Source organism: Erythrolamprus reginae, chromosome Z (genome assembly GCF_031021105.1).
Source record: "Erythrolamprus reginae isolate rEryReg1 chromosome Z, rEryReg1.hap1, whole genome shotgun sequence".
Lineage (NCBI taxonomy): Eukaryota > Metazoa > Chordata > Lepidosauria > Squamata > Dipsadidae > Erythrolamprus > Erythrolamprus reginae.
In genome coordinates this window covers 2,414,876-2,431,348 of record NC_091963.1, presented here as the reverse complement: position 1 = coordinate 2,431,348, position 16,473 = coordinate 2,414,876, and the positions used below count along the sequence as shown (strand labels likewise).

General features: G+C 46.1%; 1 protein-coding gene across 3 annotated transcripts in view; it reads left to right on the top strand.

The window, feature by feature from the left end:
* Positions 1-276: 276 nt before the first annotated feature.
* The window catches only part of NBEAL2 (neurobeachin like 2), a 188,703-nt gene continuing 172,506 nt past the window's right edge, over positions 277-16,473 (top strand). For 2 of the 3 annotated variants that reach the window (XR_011556963.1, XM_070729606.1), the window contains exon 1: positions 312-543. Coding sequence is in view for 2 of the 3 variants with exons in the window: in XM_070729606.1 (XP_070585707.1) it covers positions 493-543 (51 nt within the window). In the remaining variant the exon portion in view is untranslated. Of the gene's footprint in view, positions 544-16,473 lie in introns of all 3 variants that reach the window. The other variant, XM_070729608.1, reaches the window with a different exon arrangement.

Genomic DNA, 16,473 nt, shown 5'->3' with positions numbered 1-16,473 from the left:
GGAGACCTTTCCTCCCAGCGTCCTCCTAACCCAAACCCGCAAACCCGGGGTCGTTGCATTCCCACAACAGGTGGCACAACCCCGGAAGGCGCTCCTCCCTTTCGCACGCAAGGCTTCCTGGTCACGCGTCCTCCCGGGGAAACAAAGGCACCTGCGCGCAGGGCCACCTTCCCGGGGCGGAGGAGGGTCGCGTGGACGCGGGCGGAGCAGCGGGTCGGGCAAGGGGCGCACCTGCGCTCCGCCCGCTGCGCCTCCCCGGAGCCCCGGCCGGGCTGCGAATCAGGCGGTGGCGGAGGAGGAGCGAGCGAGGCTGGGAAGCGGCGGCGGCGGCAGCGGCGGCGGCAACAGCAGCTCCGGAGCTGAGCGGAGCGCCGCGCGAGTCGGGACCCGTGGCATGGCGAAGGGCGGGCGGCCGGCAGCGCTGCCCGGCCGGGGTTAGAGCGACCGAGCCTTGCCGGGGGAGAGAGAGAAAGAGAGAGACGGCGGTGCGCCATGGCTTCCAAGGAGCGCCTCTACGAGCTGTGGATGCTCTACTTCACCAAGGTGAGCGGCGTCCCTCGGCCTCGCCTCGCCTCACCTGCAGCCTCGCCTCACCTGCGGCGGGGCTGGAAAGGGGGGTCCGTGGGAAGGGAGGCGGCCCGGAGGAGGGCGCGCCTCTGCGGTGGCTTGGGTCGGGAGGGAGGGGGCGGGTGGGTGGGTGGGTTGTAGGGGTTGCGTTGCTTGGTGCCGAGTCTCCTTCCTCTTCCTCCTTTTCTTCCTCTTCCTTCTTCTTCCTCTTCCCCTTCCTTCTCCTCTGCCTCCTTCTTTTCCTCTCCCTCCTCCTCTTCTCCCTTTCTACTTTCCCTTCCCTCTTCCTTTTCCTTTACTTTCTCCTTCCTCTTCTCTTTTCCCTTTTTCTTTCTCCTTTTCCTCCTTTTTCACTTTCCTCTTCACCTCCCTCCTCTTCTTCCACTCACCTCTCCTCCCTCCTCTTCTTCCCTTTCCTCTTCTTCCTTCCTTCTCTTCCCGTTCCTTCTCTTCTGCCTCCTCCTTTTCCTCTTCCTCCTTGTCTTCTTCCTTTCTACTTCCCCTTCCCTCTCCTCCTTTTCCTCTTTTTCCTCCTTCCTCTTCTCTTCCCTCTTCCTTTCCTCCTTCCCCTTCCTCTTTTCCCCCCCTCTCCCTCACCTTTCTTTCCTCTTCCCTTTCCTCTTCCTCCTTCCTTCTCTTCATGTTCCTTTTCCTCTGTCTCCTTCTTTTCCTCATCCTCCTTCTCTTCTTTGTCTAAAAAAGATAAATAAATAAAATAAATAAATTCTTTGTCTTCTTCCTTTCTACTTCCCCTTTCCTCTTCCGCTTCTTCCTTCTTCCTTTCCCCCTTCTCCTCCTCCTCTCCCTCACTTCTCCTCTCACTTCCTCTTCTTTTTCCTCTCCCCTTTCCTCTTCCTCCTTGCTTCTCTTCCCCTTCACCTCTGCCTCCTTCTTTTCTTCTTCCCCTTCCCCCTTTTTCCCCTCCTCCCTCTTCCTCTTTCTCCTGCTCCACTTCTTCATCTTCTTCCCTTCTACTTCCCTCCTTTCTCCTCTTCCTCCTCCTTTTCCTTTTTTGTCCTTCCTCTTCTCTTACCCTTCCATCTTCTTTATCCTTTTCCTCCTTCCTTTCTTCCTTTTTCTTCCTTCCTCCTTTTCTTCCTTCTCCCCCTCACCTCTCTTCATCTTCCTCCTCTTCTTCTCAACTTCCCCCTTCTCCTTTCCCTCCTCCCCTCCTCCTCCTTTTACTCTTCCTTCTCTACTTCTTCCCTCCTCCTCGCCCTCCTCCTTCTTATCTCCCCTCCTCCTGGGAGTATCAGTTGTCTATTCTAAGAGGGGGGGATGGACAGGTTTTCTTAGAACTTACCTGGCACACCTGTCCAGGTGAACTCCGCATCCTCTTCCACCTGCCTCCTCCTGTTCCTGCCCCATCCTTGCTCCCTGGGGTCCATCTTGCCTGCCTGCATCCTTCCTCCCCTCACCAGGTGGCTCAGAGCCTCCTCTTCTGGATGGGCTTTGTAGTCAGGATGAGGATGAGGAGTTTTGTAGTCCTTTCCGAGCCTGCCCCTTCCTGGGACACAGGTCACCTTCTCATGACGCTGCCTGGGGTTGTCTCTCTGGTTAACGTGACCTGTTCTCCCCCCTCCATGCACTCAACAACAATCCTACAAGGTAGGCTGGGCAGCCTTTCGCATTCCCAAAGGGGACCATGAATTGAACCCAAAGTTTCCTCTTTTTCCAGCTCTGTAGTTCTTTTCTCTCCCCCCAATGTTCCTTCTGGGGCTTTCCCCTCCTTCTAAAAAAATATCTCCACCTCCTTTAATTCTCCTCCTCTCTTCCTCCGCCATAAAACCTCAATAAATATCCAATAAATAATAAGCACAGTTTGTCCTTCCTTCTTTCCTTCCTAATCACCCGCGAAGTCCCCACGCTTGAGCTGATCAAGACCTTTTTGCCTTTCCTTCGTGGCCTGGACTCCAGTTCCCATACTTGCCCCCAAGGTGGCCGGGGATGATGAGGTTTCAGAAAGTGGGAGGAGGAGGGCACAGCCCTCCTCTCAGCCCTCAAGGGGGAAGGCCCAGGGTTGGACTGGAGGACCTCTAAGGGCCCCTTCCGGCCCTTTTGATGCTATGCTATTCTACTAAAGGGAATGAGATGGATTGGAGGAGGGGGGGGGATATTCTGGCTATATCTTTAAAAAATAATTTCTTTATTTCCCTCTTTTTCCCCTCTTTTTCTCTCTTTTTCTCTCTTTTTTCCCTCTTTTTCCACTTTCTTTCCTGGCAAAAACCAATGAGCGAAGCCGAGCAGGGAAGGAATTGTGTATGGTGTTGACCATTATTGTGTCTTTGTCGCACCTTGTCTTTTCCTGCGAGTTTGTTAGTTTCTTTTTTGGGGAGGGGGTTTAGAAACTAATCTCTGCTGGGTGTTCAGGCCAAACGAGGCTGAAAAAAGCAAGGAAAAATCATGTACGATTTGGGGGCTTCATCCTGCTTTTCCCCCCTTCCCACCTGGGTCCATCTGGTGCTGGGGGGTGAGTGTTAAAAAGGAGGATTGGGTGGGGGGGTTTCCACCCACACACCCTCCGGAGCAAAGGGGCAGCAGGGGGGCTTGGCTACAACCAGACAGCCTGTGTATAATATACTGAATTTTTGATCCTGAATGTGTGTGTGCTGATTGCGAAGGAAATGAGGGTGGTGTGTTTTTTTTATGACCTTCAACTCACTTCCGTGATTTCAGGATATTTACAGTTTGTTTTGCAAATGAAAGAGAGAGCTGGGTGCCTTTCCTCTCTCTCTCCTCCTTTCTCACTGTCCCTTCCTTCCTTCGCTTCCTCCCTCCCTCCCTCCCTCTGTCTCTCCATCTCTCTCCTTTTTCTTTTTTTCTTTCTACCTCTCTCTTTTACTCTTTTTCACTCCTTTTCTCTCTTTCTGTCTCTTTCTCCCCAGCTCTCTTTCACTTTCACCTTTTTTCTTCCTATCCCTGTCACTCTTTTGCTCTCTCCTCTCTCCTTCTTTCTCCTTTTATTATTTCCTTTTCCTTTCTCTTTTTTCTTTCTTTCTCAGATTGCTTTATTTCCTTCTGTCCTTTCTCTTTCTCTTTTTTCCTCTTTCTTTCTTTCTTAATTCATTTTCTCTTTTCTTTCTTTCCTTCCTTCTTTTTTCTCTTTCTTTCCTTCTCTATCTTTCTTTTTTTATTTTCTTTTTCTTTTTTTCTTTCCTTCTCTGACTCTTTTCTTTCTTTCTTTCCTTCCTTCCATCTTTCTCTTTTTTCCTCTTTTTCTTTCTTTCTTTCTTTCTTTCTCCTTTCATTTATTTATTCCTTTTTTTCCTCACTCTCTTTTCTTTCCTCCTTTCCTTCTTTTTTTTCTTTCTCTTTTCCTCTCTCTTTCTTTCCTTCTTTCTTTCTTTCTTTCTCCTTTTATTTCTTTCTTCTTTCTTTCTTTCTTTCTCTGAATCATTTCTTTCCTTCCTTCTTTTCTCTTTTCCTCTCATCTTTCTCTTCTTTTATTTTCCTTCCTTTCTTCTCCCTCTCATTTCTTTCTGTTTTTCTCTTTCTTTCTTTCTTTCCCTCCCTCCCTCTCATTCTCTTTCACTCCAGGGGTAAAGAGCTGGGTAAATTATATTTTTCCCCATTTCCTCCTTCCTGCAAAATCCTTTGAAAGCTGGGGGGGGGGTGTTTGACGCCTGCGCCAATGAATTCCCTAGATCCTTCTCTTCCCCCCCCCTCCCTCCCGTCTGGGAGTCTCTCCAATCCCCCCTCCCAGTTCTTGTTTGCCAAAGGTTGCAAAGGTTGCAGGGGTTGAGCCGTGTTTGCAAGAACCGTTCCCCCCCCCCAAAAAAAAATGCACACATCAAGTATGTATGTATGTATGCATTTATTTATTTTATTTATTTATCTTGTCAAACAGTTACAGGGTGGTAAAACATTAGATAAGTAATGATAAAAAGTAACAAAAGAAGACAATAGGACAGGGACGGTAGGCACAGTGGTGCGCTCATGCTTATGGGAGAGTACAACAGGGGTAGACAACCTCAAGCCCCCCTATACACACACACAGACACACACACAAAATAAAGAACTGCAGCTTTGAGGGGAATTTGGGTTGGAAATCTTGCAAAGTACAATTTTATTAAGGGAAAGAACTATTATTATTATTACTACTACTACTACTACTATTACTATTACTATTATTACTATTACTATTACCATTATTGTTGGGTTTTTTGTTATTATTATTATTACTATTACTATTATTATTACTATTACTATTGCTATTTTTACTATTACTATTATTACTATTATTGTTGGGAGGGTTGTTGCTGTTATTGTTATTGTTGTTGTTGTTGTTATTGTTGTTGTTGTTGTTGTTATTATTATTATTATTATTATTATTATTATTATTATTATTTTAAAAACTGAACCGGATCTCTGCATCGTTCATCTTCACTGGCCGTTCTAGGGCAGTGTGTATGTGTGTGTGTGCTCCCCTGAGACTGTGGCCCATGGGGGTTGTAGTCCACGAGACTTCAAAGTTGCCAGGGCAAGGGAGGAGGACCAGAGATAAGGCCCAGGAATGTGTTGGAATCGCAGCTGGACTGAAGGGGGGGGGCAGAGGAACAAACTGCCAAAGTCCCTGGTTGTTTTGGCTGCTTCTGTGTGGGTTTAGGTGGGAGGCAGCTGTGGGGCTGATTGGCTTTATTCGTTTTATCTTATTTTTTTTCTCTAATGCTTAAATTGCGCAGCCTTGCCCTGTGACTCTTTGCCCGCTCACTCGTGTTGGAGTGATCATTAGTGTTGCGTGACCTAAGAATAACGAATAATATTATCGAATTGTCTGGCCAAAGGAATTTGTTTGGAAATGTGTAGTGTGTGTGTTAAATTCTAAATAAAGGGAGGGAGGGAGGAAAGGATGGAAATAGGGAAAGAAGAAGGGAAGACTAAAAGGAGGGAAGTAAGAGGGGGGGAAGCGAGGAGGAAGAGAAAGTGAGAAGGAGGAAGGAAGGAAGGAAGGAGCAACAGAGAAAAAAGCAAGGAGGAAGAGAATGTGAGAAGGAGGAAAGGAGGGAAGGAAGGAAAGAAGGAAGGAGAGAGCAAGAGAAGGGAGTGAAAGAGCAAAATAGAAAAAAGCAAGGAGGAAGAGAATGTGAGAAGTTGGAAAAGAAGGGAGGGAGGGAGGAAGGAAGGGAGGGAGGGAGGGAGGAAGGAGAGAGAGAGAAGGGAGGAAAGGAGCAACAGAGAAAGAAGCAAAGAATGAAGAGAAGGGAGTCGAGAGGACAAGAGGGAAGGAAGGAGAAAAAGCAAGGAGGAAGAGAAGGAATGAAGGAGGGAGGAGAGAAAAAGAGGGGAGGAGGGAAAGAAAAGGAAGGAAGAAAAAAGGAGAGTGAAAGGAAGGAGCAAAAGAAAGATGGGAAGGAAGGAAGGAAGTCCACCACTGTGAGTTCATGAGTTCACCATTGTGGAGCCTCCTGGCAATAGAGATTACCCTTTACTTAGCCTTTACAAATAGGTGGCCACTCTTTTCTGATCGATATCAGGGTGACCCACTGCCCTTTCCGAAGGGCAGGGGATGGTACTACGGTTCCAAACCTCTGGGAATCATTTTGCTTTCTCCACTTAGAGAAACCCAGACATTGTTTTGAGATTGTTTTGAGGCTTCTCCCCGCCTTTTCCGGCCCTGTTTCCTCCCAGGAGATTCCTAGGGAGGCCCCACAGAGGCTTCTCCCCGCCTTTTCTTGCCCTATTTCCTCCCAGGAGATTCCTAGAGAGGCTCCACAGAGGCTTCTCCCCGCCTTTTCAGGCCCTGTTTCCTCCCAGGAGATTCCTAGAGAGGCTCCACAGAGGCTTCTCCGTGCCTTTTCCGGCCCTGTTTCCTCCCAGGAGATTCCTAGAGAGGCTCCACAGAGGCTTCTCCCCGCCTTTTCTTGCCCTATTTCCTCCCAGGAGATTCCTAGAGAGGCTCCACAGAGGCTTCTCCGTGCCTTTTCCGGCCCTGTTTCCTCCCAGGAGATTCCTAGAGAGGCTCCACAGAGGCTTCTCCCCGCCTTTTCCGGCCCTGTTTCCTCCCAGGAGATTCCTAGAGAGGCTCCACAGAGGCTTCTCCGTGCCTTTTCCGGCCCTGTTTCCTCCCAGGAGATTCCTAGAGAGGCTCCACAGAGGCTTCTCCCCGCCTTTTCCGGCCCTGTTTCCTCCCAGGAGATTCCTAGAGAAGCCCCACAGAGGCTTCTCCCCACCTTTTCTGGCCCTGTTTCCTCCCAGGAGTTTCCTAGAGAAGCCCCACAGAGGCTTCTCCCCACCTTTTCTGGCCCTGTTTCCTCCCAGGAGATTCCTAGGGAGGCCCCACGGAGGCTTCTCCCCGCCTTTTCTTGCCCTATTTCCTCCCAGGAGATTCCTAGAGAGGCTCCACAGAGGCTTCTCCGTGCCTTTTCCGGCCCTGTTTCCTCCCAGGAGATTCCTAGAGAGGCTCCACAGAGGCTTCTCCCCACCTTTTCCGGCCCTGTTTCCTCCCAGGAGATTCCTAGGGAGGCCACACGGAGGCTTCTCCCCGCCTTTTCTTGCCCTGTTTCCTCCCAGGAGATTCCTAGAGAGGCTCCACAGAGGCTTCTCCGTGCCTTTTCCGGCCCTGTTTCCTCCCAGGAGATTCCTAGAGAAGCCCCACAGAGGCTTCTCCCCGCCTTTTCCGGCCCTGTTTCCTCCCAGGAGTTTCCTAGAGAGGCCCCACAGAGGCTTCTCCACGCCTTTTCCAGTTACAGTTTCGGCGGCTCGGGTTTGTAAGTAGAAAATGGTTCTTGAGAAGATGCAAAAAGTCTTGAACATCTGGTTCTTATCTAGAAAAGTTCTTACGTAGAGGCATTCTGAGGTAGAGGTACCACTCTAATTCCGGAAAAATAGCTGTCCCATCTCTTCTTAAAATCCTCGAGTGATGGAGCACCTAAAAAGTGAGGATGGCAAGGGAGTGCCGAAAAGGTTGCATGGAAATGTGTGCGCGCATGCACATGCTTCATCAGGGCCATGCTCCGGAAAAGAGGAGTTTCCAGATTCTAGGGTGCACCTGGCAATCACTTGGGTAGCACACATGTGCACACTGGGTTTTGGCATTGCTGCGCGTGCTGTGGACGGCTGATCGTCACTCACACATGCACGCCAGAAGGCCAAAAGGCAAACGGGCAAGGCTGCACATGCAGGGCGACATTGCTTCATGTGCCACTTTGATTATGACTTGGCGAAGACCCTAGTTCATCTCCAAAAGCTTAGAAGCATAATAATAATAATGAGGAGGAGAAGGAGGAAAAGAAGAAGAGGAAGAAGAAGAAAATAATAATAATAATAATAATAATAATAATAATAATAATAATAATAATAATACAGGCCTAGATACTTGTTGAACAAAATCCAGCATATAAAACTCATTCGCTGTGTATTAGTTTTTTGTGAATATAATGATGATGATGATGATGATGATGATGATGATGATAATATAAAAATAAAAATAAAAACACAGTCCTAGACGCTTGGGAAGTGTTCGACTTGTGATATTGAGATACGAAATCCAGCATATAAATCTAATTTGCTGTGTGTTACTGTTTTTTTATGATGATGATGATGATGATAATAATAATGATGATGATGATGATGATGATGATATAAAATAACACAGTCCTAGATGCCTGGGGAGTGTTTGACTTTTGATATGAAATCCAGCATATAAATCTCATTTTCATTGTATTACTGTTTTTTTGTGAATAAAGTAACAACAGCAACAACACAACCCTGCCTACACCATTCCAGTTAAATGGTTATCCAACATTGTCTTAAACATTTCCAGTGTTGGCTCATTTACAACCTCTGGTGGCAAGCTGTTCCATGGATTTACATTGTCACAATGTTTTATTATTGTTGTGAGCCACCCCGAGTCTTCGGAGAGGGGCGGCATACAAATCTAATAAATAATAATAATAGTAATAATAATAATTATTATTATTATTATTATTACTACTACTACTACTATTATTATTATTATTATTATTATTATTATTATTATTATTAATTGTTCTCACTGTCAGGAATTTTCTCCTTAGTTCTAAGTTGTTTCTCTCCTTGTTTAGTTTCCACCCATTGCTTCTTTTTCTACCCTCTCCGGCTTTGGAGAATAACCTGACTTCCCCCTTCTATGTAATTGTAATTGTAAGTCTGGGTGCTTCCTGCAGGCTGGTACGTCTCATTGTTAAATTTGGTCATTTAAAATATTTACATAACCCGCCCCATCTTTCAATCAACTCTGTGTGCCTCCCAATGAAATCAAATTAAACCACTAAGACTCAACCGATGAAAACATGAAAAGCGAGTCAGTTGCCAAGCCTCTGAATTTTGATCCTCTGGCCATGGGGATGCTACAACATCCCCATTGGTTATTGAAACGGGTGTCCAAGTGCCGCCTCTATGTTGGTGGAGGCAGGCAGGGTTCCCTTGAGTACCATTTGTTGGGGGTCAAGGGAAAGGGAGGATGTTGCCTTCTCTTTCTGCTCAAGATCCCCATGGACAATTGTGGGGCCACTGTGGGACACAGGATGCTGGACTCGATGGGCTTTGGCCTGATTCAGCATGGCTCTTCTTAGGTTCTTATGTTCTTATGTTCCCATTGGCACAGTGTCATAAGTGTAAAAAATATAGTCATTTTTTAAGTGCCGTCGTAACCATAGTTCCCTCTAAGCTGAGCAGTGAGCAATCGCTCACTTAAAAATCATCATCAACTCAGAGTTTTCCAAACCTGCCCAGAAGCCGAGAGGGAAAGAGTGAGAGGGAAGGAGAGAGAGAGGAAGAGAGAGAAACAGATAGAAAAAAGAGAGGAAGGAAAAGAGAAAGAAAAAGAATGGGAGTAAGGAAGAGAGAAAGAAAATCAAAATCTAGTTTGAAACTAGCTCAACTATTTAAGTGGCATTTTGATATTGATAGAGTTTGCCCTATTATGAGCTCACTGTTATAGACACACAGTACTGTATTATATTTTGAAATTTTGTTTGTTTGTTTGTTTGTTTGTTTGTTTATTTATTTATTATTTCTGTGCCGCCCAGTCCCGAAGGGGCTGCCGCTCAGACACTATACTTTTCTGCCCCCCCCAAAAAAAATTAGAGGGAACACTGGTCGTAACCTTGAGTGGTCGCTAAAGGAATGGATGTGAGTTGAAGAGTCCCAATTCTCTCTTTCTTATGGAGTTTCACCTTGCTGGAATGAAGGCTGCAGTTTAGATGACTTTATTGGGTTGTTTAAAAAAAAAAACAAAGCTAAAAGAGAAACAGAGAAACAGATACGAAATCGAAACAGGGAAAAAGTGAAACTGCTAAAAAAAGGAAGAGGAAAAGAAAGAATGAGAAATAGAGAAAGAACGGCTTCCGACTTTCTTTGGCTCAGATGGAAGTAGAAAGATACATCAGAGCCTTCGTTAAAAGTGATACCTGTCTGTATTATTTCCATTATCTCAAAAATTCTTTTTTATCTTTGAAAAGAACAACTAGCCTGGATCCTTAGAGATGGTTAACTGGTTTGGCAGTGGGCTTTATTGCAGCGCTAAATAGAGAATTCTGGGAGTGGAAGTCCTCCCCCCCCCTAAAGCATGCTGAGTGGGGGATTCTGAGCATGGAAGTCTTCCCCTCCTTAAAGCATGCTGGCTGGGGGATTCTGGGGGTGGAAATCCTCCCCCTTTAAAGCATGCTGAGTGGGGGATTCTGGGTGTGGAAGTCCTCCCCCCCTTAAAGCATGCTGGCTGAGGGATTCTGGAAGTCCTCCCCCTCTTAAAGCATGCTGAGTGGGGGATTCTGGGAGTGGAAGTCCCCCCCCTTAAAGCATGCTGGCTGGGGGATTCTGGGAGTGGGAGTCCTCCCCTCTTAAAGCATGCATTTTGGAGGATTCTGGGAGTGGAAGTCCTCCCCTCTTAAAGCATGCTGAGTGGGGGGTTCTGGGAGTGGAGGTCCTCCCCCCCTTAAAGCATGCTGAGTGAGGGATTCTGGGAGTGGAGGTCCTCCCCCTTAAAGCATGCTGAGTGGGGGATTCTGGGAGTGGAAGTCCTCCCCCCCTTAAAGCATGCATTTTGGGGGATTCTGGGAGTGGAAGTCCTCCCCTCTTAAAGCATGCTGAGTGGGGGGTTCTGGGAGTGGAGGTCCTCCCCCCCCTTAAAGCATGCTGAGTGGGGGATTCTGGGTGTGGAAGTCCTCCCCCCTTAAAGCATGGGCATGGAAGTCCTCCCCCCTTAAAGCATGCAAGCTGGGGGATTCTGGGTGTGGAAGTCCTCCCCCCTTAAAGCATGATGGCTGGGGAATTCTGGGAGTGGAAGTCCTCCCCCCCTTAAAGCATGCTGAGTGGGGGATTCTGGGTGTGGAAGTCCTCCCCCCCTTAAAGCATGGGCATGGAAGTCCTCCCCCCTTAAAGCATGCAGGCTGGGGGTTTCTGGGCGTGGAAGTCCTCCCCCCTTAAAGCATGCTGTGGGGGATTCTAGGAATGGAAGTCCTCCCCCTTTAAAGCATGCATTTTGGGGGATTCTGGAAGTGGAAGGCCTCCCCTCTTAAAGCATGTTGAGTGGGGGATTTTGGGAGTGGAAGTCCTCCCCCCCTTAAAGCATCCTGGCTGGGGGATTCTAGGAGCTGAAGACCATGCATCCTTCTTCTAGCAAATGCAATTACAAAATAATTCCCCCACCCCCAAAATATTGCCTCCCTCCCCCTTGCCTAGCAAATGATGGCAACCCCTTGCAAAGGCTGTGCATTTTCTGCAGCCATTTTCGCACAATGGTGTTTACCGGATTCACCCCCGCTTTCCCCCCCCCACCTCCATTCTTTTGGCCAGTAGCCCTGCTGTTGGGCAAAATTTATCTTTACAACAAGATCTTTGTTTTCCTTGTACCGGAAGAAAAAAAAAAAGGAGGGGGGGGTGTTAGAAAACAGGCCACCAGAAACGGAGGATGGGGGGGGATTTTTTCTTTTTGTCATTTTCACTGAAGCGAGTCTCAGGAAGTCTTAGCATACTAATCTAGTTAATTAAGGTTTGTTTTGTTTTTTTTAAAGAAAATGTCAAGTGCATGAAAGAGGAAAAATAATCTGCAATCTTGTTTTATTTTTAATTTTAAGGAGAAAGGTGCAAAGCTTTGTATGCAAACCGTCCTGTCTCCACCTACTTCCTCTTTGCATTTTGCACAGAGGAAGGAGATGGGTCGCAATGATGACAGCGACAACACCCTGCCTGACGTTCGTGTCGGGCCCCAAACGATTTGCAATGGCTTTGAAGCCACAGAGGGGTTTTTTTTGCAATTGGGGCAAAATCAGAACTCGGAGCTGAGCTTTGCAATACATTTAGCTGCTTTTGTAGAGAGTCCATGACTTACAACCATTTGATGAGCCCAACATTTCCCTTGCTAAGCTAGCTGGTTGTTAAGTGAGACAAACCCAATTTTATTAGAAACATAGAAGACTGACGGCAGAAAAAGACCTCATGATCCATCCAGTCTGCCCTTATACTATTTTTTGTATTTTATCTTAGGATGCATATATATTTATCCCAGGCATGTTTAAATTCAGCTACTGTGGATTTACCAACCATGTCTGCTGGAAGTTTGTTCCAAGGATCTACTACTCTTTCAGTAAAATAATATTTTCTCACGTTGCTTTTGATCTCTCCCCCAACTAACCTCAGATTGTGTCCCCTTGTTCTTGTGTTCACTTTCCTATTAAAAACACTTCCCTCCTGAACCTTATTTAACCCTTTGACATATTTAAATGTTTCGATCATGTCCCCCCTTTTCCTTCTGTCCTCCAGACTATACAGATATTTCATTAAGTCTTTCCTGATACATTTTATGCTTAAGACCTTCCACCATTCTTGTAGCCCATCTTTGGACCCGTTCAATTTTGTCAATATTTTTTTGTAGGTGAGGTCTCCAGAACTGAACACAGTACTCCAAATGTGGTCTCACCAGCGCTCTATATAGTGGGAACACAATCTCCCTGTTCCTGCTTGTTATACCTCTAGCTATGCAGCCAAGCATCCTACTTGCTTTTCCTACTGCCCGACCACACTGCTCACCCATTTTGAGGCTGTCAGAAATCACTACCCCTAAAATCCTTCTCTTCTGAAGTTTTTGCTGACACAGAACTGCCAATACAAACATTGAGGATTCCTTTTCCCCAAGTGCATTATTTTACATTTGGAAACATTAAACTGCAGTTTCCATTGCTTTGACCATTTATCTAGTAAAGCTAAATCATTTACCATATTACAGACGCCTCCGGGAATATCAACCCTATTGCACACTTTAGAGTCATCAGCAAATAGGCAAACCTTCCCTACCAAACCTTCCCCTATGTCACTCACAAACATATTAAAAAGAATAGGACCCAGAACAGACCCTTGTGGCACACCGCTTGTAACCTGTCTCTGCTCAGAATACTCGCCATTAACAATAACTCTCTGATGTCTACGCTTCAGCCAGCTGCAAATCCATTGAACTATCCAGGGATTAAGTCCAATCTTCACTAATTATTACCTTTTAACCACAGTTATTAAGCTAAGCACTACGGATGTTAAGTGAATCATGAGGTCATTAAGCGAATCTGGGTTCCCCCTTTGACTTGTTGGAAGTCAGTTGGGAAAGTGGCATAATGCTACAACCAGTGAAGGGCTACCAATTTTTTTACTACCACACTGTGGACGTGGCTCATGCATTTTCTTTCAACATCTTTCAGTGCAAATTGGGTGCTCTGGGGTAGAGCTCCATTTTTGCTACCCCACTGCATCCCCCCCCCACCATCCTGGCAGCAGCCCACCCCTGGCTACAACCATCATAAGGTACATGCCTGTTGCCAAGCACCTGAATTTTGGGATATTGCTACAGGCATAAGTGTGAGAAACAGTCGTAAGTTGCTTTTCTCACCCCAAAAACTTTTGTACATCTTTGAACAGTTGTGGAGCAAAAGGTCATAATTCAAGGACTATTGGGTAACTGGTGACTGGCGGTGGTCCTCGATTTATGACCACAATGGAGGCCAACATTTCTGTTGCTAAGCGAGACACAGGTTAAGCGAGTTTTGACCCACTCTGTGACCTTTCTTTCTCGCCAGCGTTGTTAAGTGAATCTGGCTTCCCTATCTACTTGGCTTGTCAGACGGTCGCAAAAGGGGTACTGGCAGGACCCCAGGATGCTGCAACCGTCATAACGATGAGTCAGTTGTCAAGCATCTGAATTTTGACCCTGTGACCATGGGGAACGCGACGGCGGTGATAAGTGTGAAAAAAAATGTCACTTTTTTCAGCGCCGTTGCATCGTTGGAACAAACTGTCGTAAGACGAGGACCTTCTGTGTGAGCCTGGGTGGCACGTCAGAGTGATGGGAGAGTGTTTTTCTTGCACTTTTATGTCCGCGAATGTGATGCTGTTGCGGCTTTGCGCATTCACAACCGTGTTGCTAATCTTGAAGAAATGAAAATATTCAGCCGGCAAGAGTTTACACAACATGGCTAGGCCGGGCTTAGCAAAATCCTGCGGCTGTGATTGTGTGACACCAAATGCCAAAACAAATCTGCTTAGTGAAATAAACCAGCTGCTGGGTTCTTTTCAACGTGGTCACACCTCGCACCCACACCAACCTGAGCTTTGGTGGTTTCCTCCGTGAGTTGAAGGAACTCTGGGTCTTAAGACTGAGGCAGCAGCGTCTGTACAGGCTCAGGGCTGAACTTGGGTGACCCTGGTACTCTCTGAGCTGGGTGGGTTTCTGGCAGACGTTTCAGGGCCCAGCTAGGTAATGTCATCAGTGCTATAAGGGAGAGAGGTTTGGGCAGAGAGGGGAGGGGGAGAGGAGGGAGGGTTGATGCTTTCTGAGCTTCGTGGTTTTCTTGTAGACATTTCGTGACTCAACTAAGTAACATCATTAGTGCTGAAAGCAGGGAGAAGGGGGAGGAAGAGGGAGAAGAGGAGGAGGAGGAGAGGAGGAGGAAGGACAGAGTGTGGGTCTTCGCTGCTCTCTGAACTTTATTTTTTTTTTGCAAAAGTTTTTTTACCCAACTATGGAACATCACCAATGTTAAAAGTGAGAAGGGTTTCAAGGAAGGAGGAGGACTTGTAAAAGGGTTGGGGGATTCCTTGATGCCTTCTGAGCTGAGTGGGGTTTTTTTGACAGATGTTTACTTAGTAATTTATTTGGATTTTGGTAAGGCATTTGATAAAGTAGAGCATAATCTACTACTGTACTAGATAAAATTGAAAAATGTGGGATGGACAGCAACACCACCAGATGGATTCGAAACTGGCTGACCAACTGCAGTCAACATGTAGTGCTCAATGGAACTGCACCTACAGTGGAGTGCCCCAAGGCTCTATTTCAGGCCCAGGACTCTTCAACATCATCATCAATGACTTGGACGAGGGGATACATGGGGAACTTATCAAATTTGCAGATGACACCAAACTGGCAGGAATAGCCGACTCTCCAGAAGATAGACGCAAAATACAGAAGGATCTTGACAGACTTGAACATAATAATAATAATAATAATAATAATAATAATAATAATAATTATTATTATTATTATTATTATTATTATTATTTATTAGATTTGTATGCCACCCCTCTCCGAATACTCGGGGCCCTATCTAATAAAATGAAATTCTAACATTGGGCGCTATCTAACAAAATGAAATTCAATGATGAAAAATGATGAATGAAAAAAGTCAGGTTAGGCAAGAAAAACATATATGTGGTACATTGCTCAACATTAGTAACTGTGAGAGGGATCTTGGAGTCCTAGTGGACAGCCATTTAAATAGGAGCCAGCTGTGTGCAGCAGCTGCCAAAAAAGTCAATACAGTTGTTATTATTATTATTATTATTATTATTATTATTATTATTATTATTATTATTTAGATTTGTATGCCGCCCCTCTCCGCAGACTTGGGGCGCTCACAACAACAACAAAACAATATATAACAAATCTAATAATTAAAAATCACTAAAAACCCCTTATAAAAAAGAAAACATACACACAAACGTACCATGCATAAACTGTATAGGCCCAGGGGAAATGTCTCAGGTCCCCCATGCTTGACGGCAGAGGTGGGTTTTAAGGTGTTTACAAAAGACAGGGAAAGTGGGGGCAATTCTAATCTCCCGGGGGGGGGAGTTGGTTCCAGAGGGTCGGGGCCGCCACAGAGAAGGCTCCTCCCCTTGGTCCCGCCAGATGACATTGTTTAGTCGATGGGACCCAGAGAAGGCCAACTCTGTAGGGTCGCTGGGATTCATGCGGCAGAAGGCGGTCTCTGAGATATTTCTAGATAGTTCTAAGCTACATCAACAGAGGGAGAGAATCAATATCACGTGAAGTGTTAATACCACTTTATAAGGCCTTTGTCAGACCACACTTGGAATCCTGCATTCAGTTTTGGTTGCCACAATGCAAAAAAGATGTTGAGACTCTAGAAAGCGTGCAGAGAAGAGCGACAAAGAGGACTAGGGGACTGCAGGCTAAAACATATGAAGAATGGTTGCAGGAACTGGGCATGGCTAGTTTAATGAAAAGAAGGACCAGGGGAAACAGGATATCAGTGTTCCAACATCTCAGGGGTTGCCACAAAGAAGAAGGAGTCAAGCTATTCTCCAAAGCACCTGAGGGTAGGGCAAGAAGCAATGGGTGGAAACTAAAGTAAACGCTTCGAGAAGGGTGGCATAGAACTGGAAGAGAGAGAAAGTAAGTAAGAAAGAAAGGAAAGAAAGAAAGAAGAAAGAAAAAGAAAGAAAGAAAGAAAGAAAAAGAAACAAGTTAGAACTAGGGAGAAAATATCCTGACAGTTACAACAATTGATCAGTGGAACAGCCTGCCACTAGAAGTTGTGAATGCTCCAACACTGGACGTTTTTAAGATGTTGGATTACCATCTGTCTGAAGTGGTGTAGGGTCTCCTGCCCAAGCAGGGGGTTGGACTAGAAGACCTCCAAG